Raw genomic sequence first — 21283 nt, 5'->3', positions numbered from 1 at the left:
GACCGCCTAAAACATATCAACTCTTTAACGTGACCCCCCCCTCCCTCGTCATACATCACATGAGCATTACAATTAACTACTTTACTAGTCAAGGTGTGGCATTAAATATTTATGATCTAATTATGCGTGCATAGTTGGTTAGTGTCTATGTAAGTCAAGGCTGTTCCTTGCAAACCACATTCTTCTACAAACCCTCGCATCTTTATCTCTAGCTTTTGCTACTATGCCCTATTCCTCAGGCACACTTATAATCCTACCATTGTTCACAAATTTACAGTTACTGTACAGTTCACAAATTTACAGTTGCTCATTTTTCTCATTAACATTTTATTGGTAGGATTAAAACAATAAAACAAATATAACAATAAAAATATACATAAAGGTCATAAGAACAGTTATACATTCAAGCCAACACACTAATTACAAAAAAGTAAGCTTTAAAGAATGATACATTCTTCAATAAATCTTTGAACGAAGTAACTTATTTTAGCCTCAATTTGTAATTGATGCCTGTACTGTTTGTTGCTTTAGATACAACCAAGTGTCTTCTGCCCTCAAGAATATCTGTAGACATTCAATGATATATCTAACCCTATTAAACACAAAGTACTACCCACAAATCAAGTTTTACCAAAGCCTACTTACTATACTTTATTTGAACCATAAAAAATCCTCACAACCATTTAACATAGTTATCCCAGGATGCTGAGATAAATTTTTTGTCTGATAGAGCTTCTAAAATTGGCATCCATTTAGCTTCGAACCCAAAATGTACGACGTTCCTTTTATTTCTGTTAACTTTATCAGTGATGCTTTCCATAATGAACTGATTCCACAGCTTCTTGTACCAAGTTTGAATGTTAGGGGGGGGAGATATCTTTCCAGCAAGATGCTATAGATAGCCTAGCCGCATACAGCATTGTGTCCAACAACTATTTTGCTTCCCTCAATCCCTACTCTTTTATTTTTACCTGAGCGGAAGCACTTTCCAAATCCATTAACATTAACTGTATCTGCTATTCCTTCCTTGCATGGTTTGGGATTATACCTTGAAAACATTGCATTAGGAACAGCAAACATTGTACACAGCAATCGCATCCTACCAAAATCATTGTTACTCCTAAGAAAACTATTATCCCTATTATTAACCAATGCCAGATCCCCTTTCCCCTTTAACCATTGTAACCAACTAGGGTAGGTTGATTTCCCACCAATTAACATGATCTTCTGTTACTTTATGAAAGACTGCCACTGTTTCTTTTACTTGGTTTGTTTCATTTATCACTTTCCCACCATGATCCACATAGAAACAGCATACACTCCTCTTCTCTGAGCAGCAAGAATATCTAAGGCTCTTCTATTCTGCAAGACTACCTGGGCCAAAGAGTCTACCTCTTCTTTTAACTCCAGTATAGCTTGCAGGGTGTCCTCAAACCCCTTTTCCAGTTCCTCTGAAATGTTCACTATAACTTTTTCCAGCTCACTGGCTCCTATCCAGGGAAGAAACCATCAGGTAAACACATGGAAACCCGAACTCCTTTCTGTCAAAGGGTTTGGAACCCTTCTCTTTCTCCCCCCGAGTCCTCTATGTAGGAAACTGCCTAAATTAGTAGGTCCACTAGAATTTATCTGTTTTCTTACCTCTATCTTTGGTATTAAATAAGCCACTCCACATCTTCCAAACCATCCCACGGGTAAGTTCTTAAACGCATGTTCCTCACATATAAAGTATGCTCCTGGCCATTTGATTTGTAAATTATATTCTGGTCTAAACCCATATCCCTTCCCAATTGTATCATTTCCTAATACATATTTATCTGTTTCATACCATTCTGTGGAGACTGTGGTATCCCAATACTGAGAAGTGGGAGCATGTTTTCTCCACCCCTTCTACTCCTAAGGACCATTTTGCTGTCACAGAGGAGTTCAAATACCATTGACAAGCCATACTCATCCACATCTGTCCCAAAAATGATTTATCAAACTGTCCACAAAGCTTATTACTAAACCTATCATATATATCATGTGAGCAAATTGGAAATCTATTAATCTGTGTGAACCATCCCGCCTTATTCTTAACAGAAACCCCTTGTTAACAGTTCCCAACTATCAGTAGGAGTCAGTAGTGTTGGATTCTTTAACACCCATTGCCAGTATTTGTCCATGTAATTCCAAGTACCAAAACAGAGGGGCAAGAATTAGCAAAAGCAACAATAAGACTATACAACACCTTTCTTCATTAATTACTCCTGTCTGGGGAAACCTGAGGAGTCCGTCTGACTTCCTCTTTAGCCCCTTTTGCCTTGGAACTCCAATTTCCCATTGCCATGGTCTTACCTTAGTTTAATTAGACATCTCAGTTCCACAACCAGGTGCGAGCTTGACTTTCGCTTGGCAGGCCCCCTGCCTGCCTTGATAGCCGCAAACTGACTGCTATAATAATGGTCTCGGGTTTCCGATCGTTCTCCAGCTCAGCCAACGGAGTTTCAATCAGACTGCAGAACTCTGCAAGGGTGCACCTTCCGATGACCATTTGCTGGTGGGTTGGTGACAATTCAGAAGATCCCGGATGAGTCCCCAAAATTGTTGGAAACACAAAAGGGTTTGTGATCCTTTTCCTAGCCCCTCCAGGGGGGAACACAAAACCACAGAAAAATAGCAGCCAGTCAGGAGTATCTCTTTAATTACTTTATTGCACAGTAAGAACATAAGAACATAAGAGATGCCAATGTTGGATCAGGCCAAAGGCCCATCCAGTCCAACACTCTGTATCCCACAGTGGCCAGAAATACCAGTGCCATCAGGAGGTCCACCAGTGGGGAAACATATCAACTCTTTAACATGAACCGTAGGCCTGGCAGCAGTTTATGGTCACCAGGTGGGACCTGGGGATGCCTGGAATTACTGCTCATCTCCAGACTACAGATGAGCAGTGGTGGGACAGTTGCCGGGGCATTCTCTGTGCATGTGCAGGGAACGCTCTTGTACTTTTGGGGGGATTTAAATATCCCCCGTATACTTTTTTCAACTTTTTAGATTTTTCTGCACATCTGGGGATTGCCCCAAATGTGCAGGAATATCTCTTTGTCCTCTAGGTGCCTCTGTAGGGGGGCACCTTGACTATTAGATATATACAAGAAGAGGGACCCGTGATACTCACAGGGGGAGAATAAGCTCCATGGGAGGAGAAGGAAGCAGCTGCAGGTGAACCTTCTCCCCTGCCCCCCCCGTCCCCAGCACCCATGGTGAGGCCCACACCTCTCCAAGCCTTCTCCCTCCCCCCCCAGCACTGGTGGTGAGGCCTGAACTCGGCCTGCCAAACTTTCTCCCTCCCCCCCCCTGGGTGGTGGAGAGGGCTGAGCGGCTTACAGCCACCAGCCATCCAAGTCTTCTCCTGCCCCCTCCCCTTTTCTGGTGGTGGCGGCAGCAAAGCCATTCTCAGAGCGTTCCCTGCGCAGGCGCAGGCGCAGGGAATACTCTTTTACTTTGGGGAAATTTTAATATCCCCCCTATCTTTTTTACAGTGTTTAGATTTTTCTACACATCTGGGGATTGCCCCAAATGTGCAGGAAAATCTCCCTGCCCCCCAAGTGCCCTCGATGTGCGGATTTAGATATCCGCACAGAGGAGGCATGTTGGGAATTATATTTGTGTTAATATATTTTTTATTAAGTTTTCAAAAATAAAATAAAATAGTGAGAGCAATACATTTTTAAGGAAATCCATGTCAATGTCTCATACATAACATCGTTTTGCTTACAAAATTCCTTTTTCTGCTTACTTATAGTGTCTGGCAACATTCTATGTTATCATGATATTTCTTCCTCCACAAACATGTATCCAGAAAAACCCACAATTTCTACTTAAAATGTTCTTATTCTGAATTAAAATATTATATCTTACCATCCTTTACAAACTGTATAATTATCTATATTTATAGTTATCTTATCTTGCTCCCTATACTATATAGTCTTACTGTTAGGTATAGATTGGTCACACCATGCTATTTTTCAATCTTTTTAACCACAAAGAAGGAAAGGGAAGAAAGAAGGAAAGGGAAGAAGGAAAGGGAAGAAAGAAAGAAAGAAAGAAAGAAAGAAAGAAAGAAAGAAAGAAAGAAAGAAAGAAAGAAAGAAAGAAAGAAAGAAGTCATTTCCTGCCTAAAAATTCTCATCTAATCCATACAATTCTTCCCTTTCAAGCTATAATAATTAATGTTATTAATAAAAAAGTTTAGATCACCTTACTATAAGACTTCCATCATATTTACATTGTACTATTATTAAATCAAGGTAAATTAGAACCTGTTAGACTCATTGCTTATAATATTTACTTATAACCATCTTTAGGGTCTTTTTTCATGGTGTTACATTCCATATTGCTAGTATTGAAACTTAAAACACATTTTTATATTGGTATTGTACAAGGCAGAGAAAACAGTCTATTACACAGAGTCACATTACTGTGCAGCTTTCAAGTTATTTTGTGCTTTATATTTTATGTTACTGTAAATCAATTAAATCAGTGGTCATAGATCAGTGTAGAGTGGAGCCAATCAAACAATTATTACATATAAAATTTACTTATAGTATTTGATCTTTTTCTGCTTTTTCTGTACATTTTTTTCACTACCGTGCTCTTATTCCTTTTATTTTTAAAGGTAAAATTGATCTTCCCTTCTCTATGATTAATTTGGAAAGGAAATAAAAGAACTGTTAGTTCTGTTTTGTCTTCTGGGAAAATTACATTCTCCTTAGTCTTCTCTGAAAATGGAGGATTTGAGAGATTTGTTTGGTCAATGTAAGAGCTTGTTATCTCTCTATTTGGTACACACGATTCCATCAGAAAAACATCATGTCTGAGGTCCTGTTTTTTGAGTGACATCAATGGGATATTCTGCTCTTCATCGTATCTTCACAAGGTTTTTTCAAGAGGTTGCTGAAGGATTTTTGTCAACACTTGTACCAGATGGTCTTCAAAGTTTTCCCACAAAACTTGTAGTGATTGTGTACGATCACAGTTTGCCAATGTAGCCAAGTCTTTAAGTGTAGTTAGAAACGCCACTGCATTTCCTTGTAATAGTTTAAAATCAAATCTGCCAGTTCCACAATCTTATAGTCTATCGTTCTAGTGAAATTTGCTCATTAGCCAAGCACGGTTTCCATAGCCGTTTTAATTTCATAAAGCAAATGTCTTTTTCTCTGTTAAAAATTAGCCAGAAGTCTTAAATCGCGAACGCTGCAGTGGAAGTAATTCCTTTCAGGATTCAGTAGAGTCTTTACCCCCAGGGAAGGTTTCTTATGTGCCTTAACTGATACGGAGCAATCGGGGGAAGCTCCGGGCCAAAAGCTGGCTGCGGGACAAATGGTGTGAAATTGACGAAATGCACTGGAGGGAAAAGAAGGTTGAGCCCAGGCCAAAGTCTATTGGGTGCAGTAAATAAGAAGCCTGGAGACCGACTGGCAGTGAAAGTGCAGAAAGTTTATAGTGTGATAATGGTGAATATTTACACAGAGAATATACAGACTGTTGCATAACATACCTCGGTTGGAGAGAGCCAAGTCTCCCAACCCAGCTTATCAAGTTTACAGTATATATACAGATCCCATCCAATCACTAACAGGGCAGACTAATCACCTACTCTTAACCAGTGTTCCCTCTAAGCTGAGTTAGTGTGAGCTAGCTCACAGTTTTTTAGCCTCCGGCTCACACATTCTTGTCTTCGCTCAGGAAGGAGGGCTCCAGAGCAAACTAATTTATGCAATAGCCAGATCGCCTGCTTACAACTTTAATTCCAGTAGCTCACAAAGTAGAATTTTTGCTCACAAGACTCCACAGCTTAGAGGGAACATTGCTCTTAACTAGGACAAAGAGTAGCACCTGGCAGTTTAACACCTGGATGTAAGATCATTAACCACTCAGTATGACAGCCATGACTTATACACTAGATCATTCTGATCTACACTCAGTAACAGCTTTCTACCTTATCACAACCTAGGGTTGGGGACTCCTGCTCTAGAACTTAATGCCACACAGGCAACCAAGACTTTGTGAGGCCACTGTTGAAACATTTCCTACCCCCATATTTCACTTATGTCACTGCAACAAAAAGGGCCAAGGAAGGAAGGGACGGACGGACGGACGAACTATACATTGACAGCAATTACCAAATTAAAACTGGCCCTTTGGGGAAATGGTGGCCTCAAGGGGTGGACAGAAGGAAAATGGCACCAATGTGAGAGGCATTTGCAGAAACGCACCCCTTCTTGTCAAGGTGGTGTACTAACATGCTTGGAGTGTGTTGTTTCTGGAAAGATCACACCAAACCAGGTTTGAGAAGGAATGGACTGAGGACATAGAAGGTCTGACAAGGAGGCCAACTGGGGGGTGACATAATATGAATGTTCCAAACCTGGTGCAGCGAAAAACGTCTATGTAGCTGTAGTGCTGGTATGGTCCATGGCAGGCATTGAGTTTTCTTTCTCTTCCCTCCAGGATGTCAGAAGCACTTTGCAGAGGTAAGTAGATCTCACTCATTTCCCTTCTGGGGGATGGAAAAGGTCTGGATAGTATGAGAGGTATGTGGCCCTCTGGTAGAGTCCCCTCTGGCCACTGGCAGGGAGAAGGGGGGGTAGGATTCTCAGCTCCAGGTAGGAACACTCCTGGAGAGTTGGAGGTGGATCCTGGGGAGGACAGGGACCTCAGTGGGGTGCAGTGCCTTAGAGTCCACCCCCCAAGGCATCCATTTTCTCCGGGGGAACTGATCTCTGTAGCCTTCAGGTGAGCTGTAATTCTGGGGGTTCCCCTGGTCCCGCCTGGAGGTTGGCATCCCTACCATCAAGCTCCAGGAGACAGCACGTAGGGCTATGGATCCTTTAATGTTTCACATGGGAATTTATTTATTCAAGTATTTTTAGGCTGCATTCCTCCCCAAAGGGACCCAAAGTGGCTTAACCCAAAAGAAAAGAAAATTCCAAGTCACAAAAACAACTAGACAAATGTAAAAAGGCACAACAAATCTGGGTTGGTCTGAATCCACCTAGCTGACTGTCACAGGTCCCAGGGGTTCATGCCTCAGGCTCTGCCCAGTCTTTAAACACCTGCAGGAAGAGGAGGGACAAAATTCAGACCACAGCTTCTGTGAGCTTGGTGCCAGCATTCCAGCAGGATAAAGTAAGAACATAAGAAGACTCTACCGTAAGCTCTTGGAGGATTGGCTACATTAGGGGTGTGTCGCTTAATATGCAAATGAGTACCTGCCACAAAAAGAGCCCTGCCGGATTGGTCCATCACTCAATGTTCCCTCTAAGGTGAGTTAGTGTGAGCTAGCTCACAGTTTTTTAACCTCCAGCTCACACTTTTTTGTCTTAGCTCAGAAAGAATGACTCCAGAGCACACTAATTCGTGCAGTAGCCAAACCACTCGCTCACAACTTTAATGCCAGTTGCTCACAAAGTAGAATTTTTGCTCACAAGACTCCACAGCTTAGAGGGAGCACTGGTCCATCTAGCTCTTCCTCAGTTTCCCCCACCCAGCTAATTAGCAGGAGATTGGGGCACTCAGTTTTATTAGTACCCCTCCCTCCATTCTCATGGCCTGAGCACTGCCCCTTCTTTCCTTGGCTACTCTTGCTAAAGGACTTGGTTGGCATGCAGATTAGCCAGAAGGTTCTTTCTAATGAGCAGCACCCTGATGACTGTCCATCACAGAGGCCCTGGGCCACTGAGCACCTCCAAAGATACTCCCAAGGGAGAAAGAGCTGGGGATGTGTTGGATTCCTGACACTACATTTCTCTTAACCAGTTTGTTTTGCTGTTATGGGAAGTTGCAACCCTGAGCGTCTCCTCCTCCTGGCTAAAGAAGGAAGGCATGTGGCATAACATTTGCTCTGGAATATCCCCATATCCGCCAGTTTGGTGTAGTGGTTAAGTGCGCGGACTCTAAGCTGGGAGAACCGGGTTTGATTCCCCACTCCCCCACTTGCACCTGCTGGATGATCTTGGGCAAGCCATAGTTCTGGTACAGCTGTTCTTGAAAAAGAGCAGTTTCTGTCAGAGCTCTCTCAGCCCCACCTATCTCACAGGCAGGTGTTCCCTCTAAGCTGAGTTAGTGTGAGCTAGCTCACAGTTTTTTAGCCCCTGGCTCACACATTTTAGTCTTCACTCAGGAAGGATGGCTCCAGAGCAAAATAATTTATGCAGCAGCCAAATTGCTAGCTCACAACTTTAATTCCAGTAGCTCACAAAGTAAAATTTTTGCTCACAAGACTCCACAGCTTAGAGGGAACATTGCTCACAGGGTGTCTGTTGTGGGGAGGGGGAGGGAAAGGAGTTTGTAAGCCCCTCTCAGACTCCTTTGGGTAGTGAAGGGCGGGGTATAAATCCATCCTCATCCTCATCCTCTTCTTCTGAAATCTATCCAAGTAGTTTTTGAATCTTTAGCTGAACCCCAAACTTCATTATACTGAAGAAGGGCAAAGCACATTAGCATTCCAGATTGGGGGTGGTGGTGTTTCCAACATAAAGATGTCACGCCTGACTGGCCATCTGATCCAGGGGAAGTAGTTTATTTTTCATACCTTCCTTGATCAGAATTCAGAAATGTAAATGAGTACCCCACTTTTGGACTGAAACAGAGAAGGGTCTCCCTGCTTCTGAGAGACCCCTTGAAACATGGGCAGAAAGAAACAAGCCCTGACAATCTTTTCTCAAGTCTGGAATGTGCTATGGGAAAGAAGATCTGTCTCCAAGGAAGGAGACATCAAAACGTTTGTACATTTTAAGTAGCAAGAAACTACACTCACCTTTTGATTTTTGTGTTCTGCTGTTTCACCTCCTAAATATATTTATTAGCTTATTTGTATGTGTGTAGAATAGACTTCTTTTTTTTTACAATTTGTTCACTGGCTTTGAAATACATTCTGAGTTATTACTGTGACATTTTGGACACTGTAATGTAACCCTACTAAACAGAAGGCACAAAGGGGAGGTGGAATCCTTTCCCTCTCTCACACACCAGCAGAGACGACATTCAGAAGGAGAATTCTTGGCTGACCTGAAACAGCCCATTACTGTGCAGCCCTTAGCAGAGTTCCCCCTACTCTGCCCACTGACTTCCACGTATGTCCCTCTGCTTTAGGACTGCACTGCTAACCTAATACAATCTCTTGGGGGTGGTAGGGACAATAAAAGGGGCATGTCTGGGGTCCAAGAGGCAGAGAAGTCCATACAAAGTATTAGGTGCATATGCTCAGAGCAATTCAAAAGAAATATATGAAACTGCAACAATGTCAGATCAGTGTTTCTGCAGATGTCCACAAGTGGCAAGCCCCTGAAGTAAAGTGATGGTGGGGACACTGTTAGTACAATTGTACCCTATTGTGTTTCTTCTTTCATCACTGTGGTCATGTGAGGAGGAGACACTCAAGAATGTCCTGAGGGCCTTCTCAGTCGTGGCACCAAAATTATGGAATCTCCTTCCCAGGAAGATTCATCTCTCCCATTCCCTTATTGTGTTCCACCTGCCTGTGAAGAACTTTGCTGTATTGTTTATAGTTCTCTCCAGGGGTCATTTCGTAGAAAAAGAGCTAGGGGGACTCATTAGCATAACTCATTAGCATATGCCACACCCCCTGACATCACCGGAAGTGTGTCCTCCCCACCTCCAGCGGGCACCAGCAGGGAGCTCCAGGCCCCGCCCTCCCGCACCTCACCCGGGGGGATGGCGTCCCCCCGTGTCCCCCCCCCAAATGACCCCTGGTTCTCTCACTGAATTCTTTTTCCTGTTTCTGTGTTTCTATGTTTTCTTTAATTGTTTTTCTTTTGAAAGCTTGTTTTAATATTTCTTTTTTTAAAAAAAATTATTATTCGGATATAACTACATATTCAAAAAATACAACTTTTCTTTCAACATATATCCTTTTCTCATTCTCCTACCCCCCTTCACTTGGCCTCCCGCAATGCTCCCACCCCACATACAAATTAATTCTCAAATTGCTATCATTTATAACCTCCTCATTATCAATTCTTCAGATAACATTATATCATTATAACCATCTTTTCAATCTATTATTTTCTGTTCTTAATAACTATCAAAGCAAAGTAAGTTCTTCCATCTTAAGTCCTAACAGTAATATTTCTGGTTCTTTTTTAAAAGTAGATTTCAAAATCTTTTGCATTTCAGTATGGACTTCTGTCCAGAAGTCCGCAGCTTTGCCACAAGTCCACCACATATGGTAAAAAGAGCCCTCATGTTTTTTACATTTCCAACACTTATTTGACATATTCTCATTCATATTAGCTATTGTTTTGGCGTCATGTACTATCTATACATCATTTTATAACTATTTTCCTTCAAATTATTACAAGTAGAAATTTTCATTGACTTTTTCCATAAACATTCCCAAGATGACATAGATATTTCTTTATTCATATTTATAGCCCATTTTATCATTTGCTCTTTTACCGTTTCGTCTTCCGTATACCATTTTAACAAAACTTTATATATTTTTGATATCATTTTTTCCCTTTTTCTGCCCACACACATTCCATTTCGTTATTTTTCTCTCTAAAACCAAACCTTTTTTGTCAGTCATAAACAAATCATATATCTGTCTATAATTTAACCAATCATATTCAAAGTCTAGCTCTTCTCTAGCTTTTATCACACAATTTTTCCCATCTACTTTCATAATATCTCTATAAGTTAACCAGTCCTCGCCCTTATGTCTTGAATATGGTTTAATTACTTCAGCCGGTACAATCCATAATGGTCTGTCTTCAAAAAAGAACCTTTTGTATCTCATCCAAGTCTCAAACAATGATCTTCTTATAAAACTTGTTTTAATATTTCTGATTGATTGTTGCCTTGGGGACCCTATGTTGGGTGGGGGAAAAGATGTTTAAAATATAAACAAACAAGTAGCCAGGCAGATTTCCCTTCCACAACACTTCTGTCGCTCTCTGCATTCCTTTTTTTTTTTGGTGGGGGGGGCTGAGTAGTGTGTGTGTGTGTGTGTGTGTGTGTGTGTGTGTGTGTGTGTGTGTGTGCGTGCCTGGAAGTCATGGTTGACTTCTGGAAACCCCTAGTGGGGCTTGGACATTTTCAGAGAGGTGGCTTGCTATCTTCTCCTGCCTGTGGCTCATCTATGCTTCCACCTGTCCGTTTCCTTGGTGCTGGTGGAAAGTGCCATTAAGACACAGCCAACTTAGGCTATTTCTGCACCCATCATTTCCTCCACCGTCTCCTCGCTTTTCTGTCACCTTTTATATTATGTTCTGCATCTCCTCCCACTTTCACCTCACATCTCCAATGGCTTTTTTTGTTGTTGCTTCTGCATTCCTTCTTGCACAATCAGCTTTCAGCTCACTCTATCACCATGTTTTCTGGAGCCGTTTTTGCTGCGGACTGTTGTCTTGCCTCGCTTTTTAAGTTGAAGGAATTTATGATGCATGCATTATTCCATGGATACTGCATCCCCACCCAATTCCCACCCCTGTTTCCACCCCTTTTCTGAGAGCCAGTTTGGTGTAGTAGTTAAGTGCGCGGACTCTAATCTGGGAGAACCGGATTTGATTCCCCACTCCTCCACTTGCACCTGGCTGGATGACCTTGGGCAAGCCATAACTCTGGCACAGCTGTTCATGAAAAAGAGCAGTTTCAGTCAAGAGCTCTCTCAGCCCCACCTACCTCACAGGGTGTCTGTTGTGGGGAGGGGAAGGGAAAGGAGTTGTAAGCTGCTCTGAGACACCTTTGGGTAGTAAAGAGCGGGGTATAAATCCAATCTCTTCTTCTTCTTCTTCTTTTCCTGTCTTCATCACCACAAGGATTGTGGTTTACTGTTCCTCGCACCCTGTGCCTTCCTCCTTCTTACTTCTGGTCCACTACTGAGAGGGTTACCAGTTGTAATTTTTTTTACAAGCCCTTTAAAAGTCTAGCATTAAAATTGATTGATAATCTTGGGTAGGTTGTGAAACAAACCATTACTATGGACTACTTTAAAGAGGTGCCCTATGGAGGATATGCGAAGGGTGGACGGAAGGCATCAAGGGAGAAAGGCAGCCACTGGGTGGTCGTTGCACTGGCTGCTCACACATCCCTGAAGGCCATCGAGTGCTCCATCCAATCCTCCACACTTGCCACCACAATCGTACTCTAGTTTGTGACTGGCCATCCTCAAACATGCCTCTCACTCAGTGCAGGTTGCCGGGCGACAGGGGAAGGGCTTCCCATTTCTTTGCAAGCAGGCTAGTTTTGAGTTTACCATACTGAGACTTGCTATAGAGCTTGTTCCCTGCTGGTATTGCTTTAAAAAGGAGTTGTAGAGGAAGCAAACTGAAGCATCCCCAATACAAACAAAAAAGGATTTCCACTTGTCAGGTTCTCAGTCAAATCACTCTCTTCACACACTTCCTTCAGTGAATGTTTTATTGAGAGATATGAGATGCTATGGGCCAAATGCTTTGTCAGGACTGAGGTGCAAAGGCGGGGAAACAGGGTATAGGTACAACCCCAAGATTCCATTCAACCCCCATATCCACCAGTTTGGTGTAGTGGTTAAGTGCGCGGACTCTAATCTGGGAAAACCGGGTTTGATTCCCCACTCCTCCACTTGCACCTGGCTGGATGACCTTGGGCAAGCCATAGTTCTGATAAGAGCTGTTCTTTAAAAAGAGCAGTATCTGACAGAGCTCTCTGAGCCCCACCTACCTCACAGGGTGTCTATTGTGGGGAGGGGAAGGGAAAGGAGTTTGTAAGCCGCTCTGAGACACCTTTGGGTTGTGAAGGGCGGGGTATAAATCCAATCTCTTCTTCTTCTTCTTCTTCTTCTTCTTCTTCTTCTTCTTCTTTTCCTGTCTTCATCACCACAAGGATTGTGGTTTACTGTTCCTCACACCCTGTGCCTTCCTCCTTCTTACTTCTGGTCCACTACTGAGAGGGTTACCAGTTGTAATTTTTTTACAAGCCCTTTAAAAGTCTAGCATTAAAATTGATTGATAATCTTGGGTAGGTTGTGAAACAAACCATTACTATAGACTACTTTAAGGAGGTGCCCTATGGAGGATATGCGAAGGGTGGACGGAAGGCGTCAAGGGAGAAAGGCAGCCGCTGGGTGGTCGTTGCACTGGCTGCTCACCCATCCCTGCAGGCCACCGAGTGCTCCATCCAATCCTGCATACATTTTAAAAAACCTCTGGGGGACACGCACACCCACACACCACGAGGGATGCGTCCAATGCGCCCTCTAAGCTGTGGAGTCCTGTGAGCAAAAATTGTACTTTGTGAGCGACTGGCATTAAAGTTGTGAGCGAGCGATTTGGCTGCTGCGTAAATGAGTTTGTTCTGGACAGAGCCGTACTTTCCTGAGCTAAGACAAAAAATTCTGTGAGCCGGAGGCTAAAAAACTGTGAGCTAGTTCACACTAACTCGGCTTAGAGGGAACACTGGATGAGTCCACGTTAATTGATCAAAAATGTGGGGGGGGACTGGAGGGGGAGAAAACATGTTCAGAAGGCGGGGCAAACAAATCCAAATTCAGTTTCTCTGCGGTAAGATGTGAGTGCAGAAATAGCCCTATAGTGACTTCGAAAGGTTTTTAAAGCAAGGGATACACTTCTGCACGTTTTTCCATTTTGTTCTTTTGCTCCTCTCAGGAGTTTTGGTTTGAATGAATGATCCATTAAAGCTTTCCTCTCTAGGTATCAGAAGAAGGAGACGTTTGCGAATCCAGGGGCTTTTCCTCCTGGGCTGAAATGGAGGCTCTGGAGTTGCTGGGAGATCAACCACTTGCTGGAGAGCGTCACAAAGAAATTCCAAAGTGAGAGTGAATGGCTGCAAGGATGTCATTCAGGATATTTACATCAGTTCAGAAATGCAAATAGCAGGTTCTGGATCACTGAAGAATGCCAGCTGAGAAGGCAATTTTAGTCCAGTGTTCTCAAATTGGTCTTGGAATCTAGAATGTTTAAAAATTACCTTCATTTTTTTATCTCCGTACCTTGGGTACCGCAGTGTTTAAGAGGGAGGCTGGGAAAGAAAGAAGTTTCCAAAAGAGGATGAGGGAACCTGATTAGTGAGGCTGATAAAGGTGTTAATGATCCGATACATATTTGCCCAACTTTCCTATTGCAGTTTGGAGTCATAAATCAATGCTCCCTCTAAGATGGATTAGCGTGAGCTAGCTTGCAGTCTTTTAGCCTCCAGCTCACACACTTTTGTCTTAGCTCAGGAAGGATGACTCCAGAGCAAACTAATTTATGCATTAGCCAAATCGCTCGCTCACAGCTTTAGTGCTAGTGGCTCACAAAGCTGAATTTGTTTTCCTAAAAGCTCACAAGACTCCACAGCTTAGAGGGAGCATTGCTCCAGAGCACACTAATTAATGCAGCAGCCAAATCGCTTGCACACAACTTTAATGCCAGTCGCTCACAAAGTAGAATTTTTGCTCACAAGGCTCCACAGCTTAGAGGGAGCACTGGTTATAATGTAAACTGATGTCCCATTTTTGCACTTAACACAACTGGGCAGTGTTCAGTGAATCCGGCAGCCAAGTTCTGTAGCTGTTCTTAATGCATAATCAGAGCTCAATTACTTTAACCCTTTACTTGATATGAAAGTTGAAATTGGTGTGAGGATTTCTTAAACCGTGCTTCGATTTACACGACAATGGCTTGGCTCCCTCTGTGGTCCGACAGCCCCTGACCATCCTGTTAGCCCAGAAAATGGATGTACACTCCAGGAGCAGGGCTTCTCTCATGTAAGTGTCAAATTTAGAAAAGCAAACCATGGGTCTAAGCCGTGAAGTCTTGTGAGCAAAAATTCCACTTTGTGAGCTACTGGCATTAAAGTTGTGAGCCAGTGATTTGGCCACTGAGTAAATTAGTTTGCTCTGGAGCCCTCCGTTCTGAGCGAAGACAGAAATGTGTGAGCCAGAGGCTAAAAAACTGTGAGCTAGCTCACAACATAAGAACATAAGAGACGCCAATGTTGGATCAGGCCAAAGGCCCATCCAGTTGTCACACAGTGGCCAGAAATACCAGGTGCCATCAGGAGGTCCATCAGTGGGGCCAGGACACTAGAAGCCCTCCCACTGTTGCCCCCCCCAGCACCAAGAAGACAGAGCATCACTTGCCCCAGAGTCCCTATCTATACCTTGTGGCTAATAGCCACTGATGGACCTCTGCTCCATATGCTTATCTAATTCCCTTTTGAAGTCGTCCATACTTGTAGCCGCCACCACTTCCTGTGGAACAACAACTCAGCTTAGAGGAACAACAACTCAGCTTAGAGGGAACACTGGTTGGGACATTTTGGGAACATTCGTAGAGCAAGTTTATTTATTTATTCAATTTACACCCCGCCCTCCCCGCCGAAGCAGGCTCAGGGCGGCTTACATAAAACTCTGCTCATAAATAACAATTAAAACCAGTCATAAAACAATAATAAAACAGTCCACTTGTCACCATTATCATAAGGTGCTAGAATAGTGGTCTGATAAATGCTAGAGCAGTAGGTCTAATACTAATCGTATTACTTCAGGTGCCAATAACGGTCATGAGTTCAGGCCAACTCATCTTGATTGATTTATTTATGTGGTGAGCACAGGCTGTTGATCTAGGGCTGCCAAATCCCCATGAGGGGTGGATTTCCCCCCGCTTTGGAGATCCAATTTCCGCCCCCGCGAAAATCGGCCCCCGGGGGAAACCCCACCCCCGCGTGCACGTCACAGGAAAGTGACGTCGTGACGCCAGGCACACTCTGTTTTCCCCTCAAATGGTTGTGCCCCGCCCCCAGTGTCCCCGGCATCATGACGTCATTTCCCTGTGACGTGCATGCTGCCGGGAGCCAGCACAAAGTCCCTCGCCGGCAGACGTAAGTTGATTTGGCAACCCTATGTTGATCGTAGAGCCAGGCACAGGGCTCACTTTTCAGGTGTTAGATGCAGCTCCTTGATAGAAGGCCTGATGGAAGAGCTCTGTCTTGCAGGCCCTACGGAACTGTAAAAGGTCCCGCAGGACCCTGATCTCTTCTGGGAGCTCATTCCACCAGTATGGAGCCACCACTGAAAAGGCCCTGGCCCTGGTTATAGCCAGCCTGGTGTCTTTGGGGCCTGGGAGGGCCAGTCGATTTTGGGACCCTGATTGCAGTGATCTCTGGGGAACATGTGGGGAGAGGAGGTACCTTAGGTATGCCAGACCCTGACTTTAAAGGGCTTTAAAAGTAAGAACCAGCAACTTGAAGTTAATTCAGTATGCTATTAGCAGCCAGTGCAGTGCTTTCAGCACAGGCTGGATGTGTTCCTGCATAGTGTACTAGCTGAAGCTTCTAGATTTGGGACAACGGCAGCCCCATGTAGAGAGCATTACAGTAGTCTAGTCTCGAGGTGACCATCACATGAATCACTGTTGCCAAGTCATTGCATTAGAGGAAGGGAAGCAACTGCCTAATCAGCCGAAGATGATAAAAGGCTGACTTGGCAGTGGCTGCTACCTGGGCCTCCATTGTTAAGGAGGCATCCAGGAGCACTCCCAAGCTCCTAACCTCCGATGCTGGCACCAACTGAGCCCCATCGAAAGTCAGGAGTGGGTTCCCTCTCCTCGGGCCACCTCAGCTCAGGCACAGGACCTCCGTCTTCGTTGGATTCAATTTCAATCGGCTCAGTCTAAGACAGCCAACCACAGCTTGTAACGCCCGGTCCAGATCTTCTGGTGTGGATTGGTTACTCAACAGCAGATAGAGCTGGGTGTCATCCACATACTGGTGACATCCCAGCCCATGCCTCTGGGCAATCTGGGCAAGGGAGCACATATAGATGTAAAATAACATCAGGGAAAGCACCGCCCCTTGGGGCACTCTACAGATCAGTGGATGCCTTCAGAATAGCTGCTCCCCTAGTGCCACCCTTTGCTCCCGACCCTGAAGGAAGGAGGCAAGCCATTGCAAGGCAGGCCCCTGGACTCCAGTGTCAATGAGGCAGTGGATCAGTAACTGATGGTCGACCATGTCATAATTACTGTACCAAAACCAGGGTGCTGATGGTGATGTTTTACTGGAAGATGCTTACAGGTTCCTTCCTTCTGTGTACTGCCTTTGCTATACGATTGTACCAAAAGGGACCTGTCAAAGTTGTCCCTTTGGCTCCAATGAATAACTCCTGTTGCTTGAGGGTTTTTGGGATTAGAGTCTAGGCATTATCCCTCTGTAGCGCCCACACCCGGTGAATTCCAAACCTTTCTTTGGCTTAAATGGCACTGGATTGAACTATAAAACCCCAGACTTGAACTACAAAGTTGTGCTGAAGCCAAATGTTAGCTTTCCAAATCACAAATTGTGTGTCTTTGTTTTCTAAATACTACAGAAGCAGTAACTGGGAATGATAAGAGAAATGTAGGTATTCGTAAGCAAAACTGGATGGGGGAGCCCCACTCCCACCCAGATTTGTTTCAGCGATTTTGGAATTGCTGGTCTTGTGACAAGATATAAACACAATGGTTTGATGGTTGGTTAATCCCTGTTCCTTTTTCTTCCCCAGATTCTCTCGTTTCTGGGCATCTAATGCGAAGAGGTAAATTTTGAAGACCTATGGAGAACAACATTCACAAGGAGAGGGACTTGTCAGGAGGTTTTCTTTTTGTGTGTCATTGATGTTGAGGATTTTCATCCAGTAAACATCTAGATTCATATCCAGATTATTTTGGGGAATCAGCTTTCAAGAGTCAGAGCTCTCTTTGTCAAACTCTTGAAAGCTTACACCTGCAAAATCTTGTTGGTCTCTAAAGTACTTCTGGATTCAGATCTAACTATTTTACTGCAGACCAACACAGCTACCTCCTGAAACTGCTCTATGAATATGAGAATCATAAATTGGTTAATGGGAATAGCTGTGCTGGTCTGAAGCAGCAGAGCAAAGTTTGACTCCAGTGGCACCTTTAAGGCCAACAAAGTTTTATTCCAGGTATGAGTTCTTCAGATACAGTGAAATAGAAGTCACCAACCATTACATATAGGCAGAGGTGGGGAAGGTGTTACCAGGAAAGGCTGAGCAGTAAATATAAGCTAAGACTGGAAAAGGCAATTTGGTAAGACCTGTGAATAGCAGCAAATAAGAATACAGCATAATAAGGAGTTTACAAACAGATGCAAGAACTGAATGATGCTAGCATGTGTAGTGAGATAAGAAACCAATATCTCTGTTAAGCCCTGGACGGTCCATTGTCCTGAGTGTGGTAATAACTTTTAACAGCAATCCGCCATTCTAGTCTGTTTCTGAAATCCCTTTGTAATAAAACAGCTACTTTAAGGTCCCACGCTGAATGTCCTGGAAGGCTGAAGCATTCTCCTACAACAGGTTTTTCAGTCTTGTGATTCTTGATTCTTTGGCATAGGGTTTGACCTGTTTGGCCTATGTGGAGAACTGAAGGGCATTGTTGGCATTTAATGGCATATACAGTGTTAGAAGATGAGCAAGTGAATGAGCCTGAGATGGTGTAGCCGATGCTGTTAGGTCAAGTGATCGTGTTGTCCGGGTGTATGTGGCAGCAAGGTTGGCATCTGGGTTGATTGCAAGCTCTGGTATCCCTGTCCGTGTTCAAGTTAGATGCTGTATTATTGTTGGTGAGGTTGGGTTGCCAGGTCCCATCTTCTCTCCGGTGGAGGGATTGGGGAGGTATTCCTGGAGGGGGAGGGGCCGTCCCCAACATGATGGCCTCATGCAGAGTGACGTCATCGCGTCATGGGCGCAGCGCAGCACACACGCACACACCGTTTCCCCCAACCATTTAAAGGGATCCTTCCCCTTAAATGGTTGGGGGAAAGCGGGTGCCGTGCACACCTGCCCTGCAAACAACGAACTTGCAATTTGCAGGGCAGGCGTGCACGGTTGCCACTTTAAAAAAGTGGCTTGTGGGGGAGGCGTGCACGGCGTCCGGTCTTTTCAAGCGGGGCTGCAGAGAACTGTCGGGGCCAGGACTTCTCCCCACTGGCCAGCTGGCCAGCATCTGGTTGGAGCCCCAAAAATCAAGGGATCCCCGCCCCCACCGGTGAGCTGTTTAAGATTAGGGGTCTTGCACACAGACAGCCCCACCTGGAGGCCGTCACTCCTATAACTGACTTTCCCATCCTGACACTGGCTCCAGCTTGCCCTCCTCGTCTCACCTCTCCCCACAAAACTGGCCACCCTCAAGACTTTGCATGCCATTTTGGTTGGCTATCAGAGATAAGGATGAAGCATACCTGGCCAAAAAATGGGGGAAAGCCAGTGAAATTGCTTTCTTCTAGTTCTTCTGTTGCAATGAATTATGTGCTTTGGGGTTTCAGAGGAAAACTGAGACTTCCACACCACATTAATAAACCTCAGGTCTTACAGAACGATAGCATGTATTCCTCTTCAGAAACTGAGCACTGATCACACACCTCTTGCAATGCTCCAGAATAGATACCCTCCATTCTGTTGCAGCACAATCTGCTGCTTCCTTTCCTAGCATAACCCAAAAGTTATCTTTTCCCACTGCTTTCTAGATAAACCCTGTTCACTTATTTCCCGGCAACACACACACAAAAATTGTACAAATACATCAACTGAGCTCAACTTCCCAATCAAGTCTTGGAATACGGGAAGAAAAGTACCTCTGAGAGTGTACATTTTATTTCCGCTGAACTCTCCTGCCTCCCTTTCTCCCGTGGCCTTCAAAATACTAAACTTCATATACAGTGTTTGGAGGAATGAGCAAGCCTACTGCTTTAAAAAGAGAGCGGAACTTATGCATGTTTGACTGAGCCTCAAGAAGTGAATTAATCTATCTGGCTGATTTTCCTTCCCTTCTGTCTCCTCATCTCTCCCTAACAGCAAATATGACTCTGGATCCAATCGCAGCTTATACCGAACTTATCCTGTCTGAAGATCGGAGAAGCATTACATGCCAAACTAAAGCTCAAGACCTGCCTGAACACCCTGAGGATGTTTACTCTTATTCCTGTGTGCTGGGCAGTGAGGGATTCACATCAGGCTGCCATTTCTGGGAAGTCACTGTGGGAAGTGAGGAAGGCTGGGCCGTGGGGGTGGCCAGAAATTCTGTGAGGAGGAAGGAAAAGTTCTCCTTTAGTCCTGAGCAAGGGATATGGGCTATGGGGTGGAATAAGGGCCGGTACAAGGCTTTCATAATGGGCAATAACCCTCCCCTGACCCCGTGTGGAGAGCTCAAGAGGATCCGAGTCTCTCTCAACTACGAGGGAGGGCAGGTGGCCTTTTTTGACGCTGACAGAGCAGCCCTTCTCTACAGGTTCTCTGAAGGCTCCTTCTCTGGAGAGACCCTCAATCCCTTCTTTGCTGTGTACGGTAAAGGCTACCTCAGAGTCTGCCGTTAAAGTAGTCAAATACTAACCAGGGCCAACCCTGCTCAGCTTCTGAGATGTGATGAGATCAAGCTAGCCTGAGGCCACCCACGTCAGGGGATATTTAAACTGTAGATGGGTAATTTTGGGCAGCTTTTTCAGCTTCCCCTTGAGGAGAAAGAAGCTGATCCCTCTATTTGAGGGAGACCCCTATTATGTATTAGGACTGAAACCTTTCAGGACTGTTCTACCAGAGACTGGCTGAGCTTGGAGCAGAGAACAATAGCCCACCAGGACTCTGGAAGTAACCAACCAAGAAGCAGGGTTATTTTGGGGCAGGAACACACAGGAACGGAGTTCTGGCTGGCTCCCAAGTTCGCCATGCCCAGCAGGAACTCATTAACATAATAGGCCACACCCAACAGCAGAAACTCATTATGATTGGCTACAATTAGGGGGTGTGGCCTAACATGCAAAGGAGTACGTGCTCCAAAAAAAAAAGCCCTGGGTTTTGACAACAAGGTAAACAGAATAAGAACCAAAAGGTGGGTGTGGTTGGATGACTACACTTCTGGCCTAATATGCAAATGAGCTGTGCTGTCAGGGGTATGGCCTAATATGCTAATGAGTTCCTGCTGTTGGGTACTGGGCTTTTTCTACAAAAAGAGCCCTGCCAAGAAGTAATCTTATGTAAATAGCCTATCGTTGGGAGTGGGGCGTGTTTGCGTGTGGCAATTGCATGATATTTAAACAGGGCTGAGGCTCTGCAGTCTCAGTCTTGTTCTTGCTGAAATCACTAATAAAGTAGAGCTGATCACCAGACTTGGGGTCTGCCCCTCAATTAGAACACCCCAATCGAGGAATGAACCTAGAACAGGCAGGGATTATATATCTGCATGCCAGTTTGGGTCCCCTTGTTCTTTCTGCTAAATATAAATCCCCATCCCCTTGAAAT

General features: G+C 44.4%; 1 protein-coding gene across 1 annotated transcript in view; it reads left to right on the top strand.

Moving 5' to 3' along the window:
• The window catches only part of LOC107106982 (tripartite motif-containing protein 7-like), a 55055-nt gene extending 34694 nt beyond the window's left edge, over positions 1 to 20361 (top strand). Inside the window, exons 4-6 of the mRNA XM_015407197.1 lie at positions 6496 to 6518; positions 13698 to 13816; positions 19844 to 20361. Of these exons, the coding sequence (XP_015262683.1) occupies positions 6496 to 6518; positions 13698 to 13816; positions 19844 to 20361 (660 nt within the window). The remainder of the gene's footprint in view (positions 1 to 6495; positions 6519 to 13697; positions 13817 to 19843) is intronic.
• Positions 20362 to 21283: the final 922 nt, after the last annotated feature.

Source organism: Gekko japonicus, unplaced genomic scaffold (genome assembly GCF_001447785.1).
Source record: "Gekko japonicus isolate JY-2015 unplaced genomic scaffold, Gekko_japonicus_V1.1 scaffold4975, whole genome shotgun sequence".
Taxonomy (NCBI): Eukaryota; Metazoa; Chordata; class Lepidosauria; order Squamata; family Gekkonidae; genus Gekko; species Gekko japonicus.
This window is presented reverse-complemented; position numbering and strand designations above follow the sequence as displayed.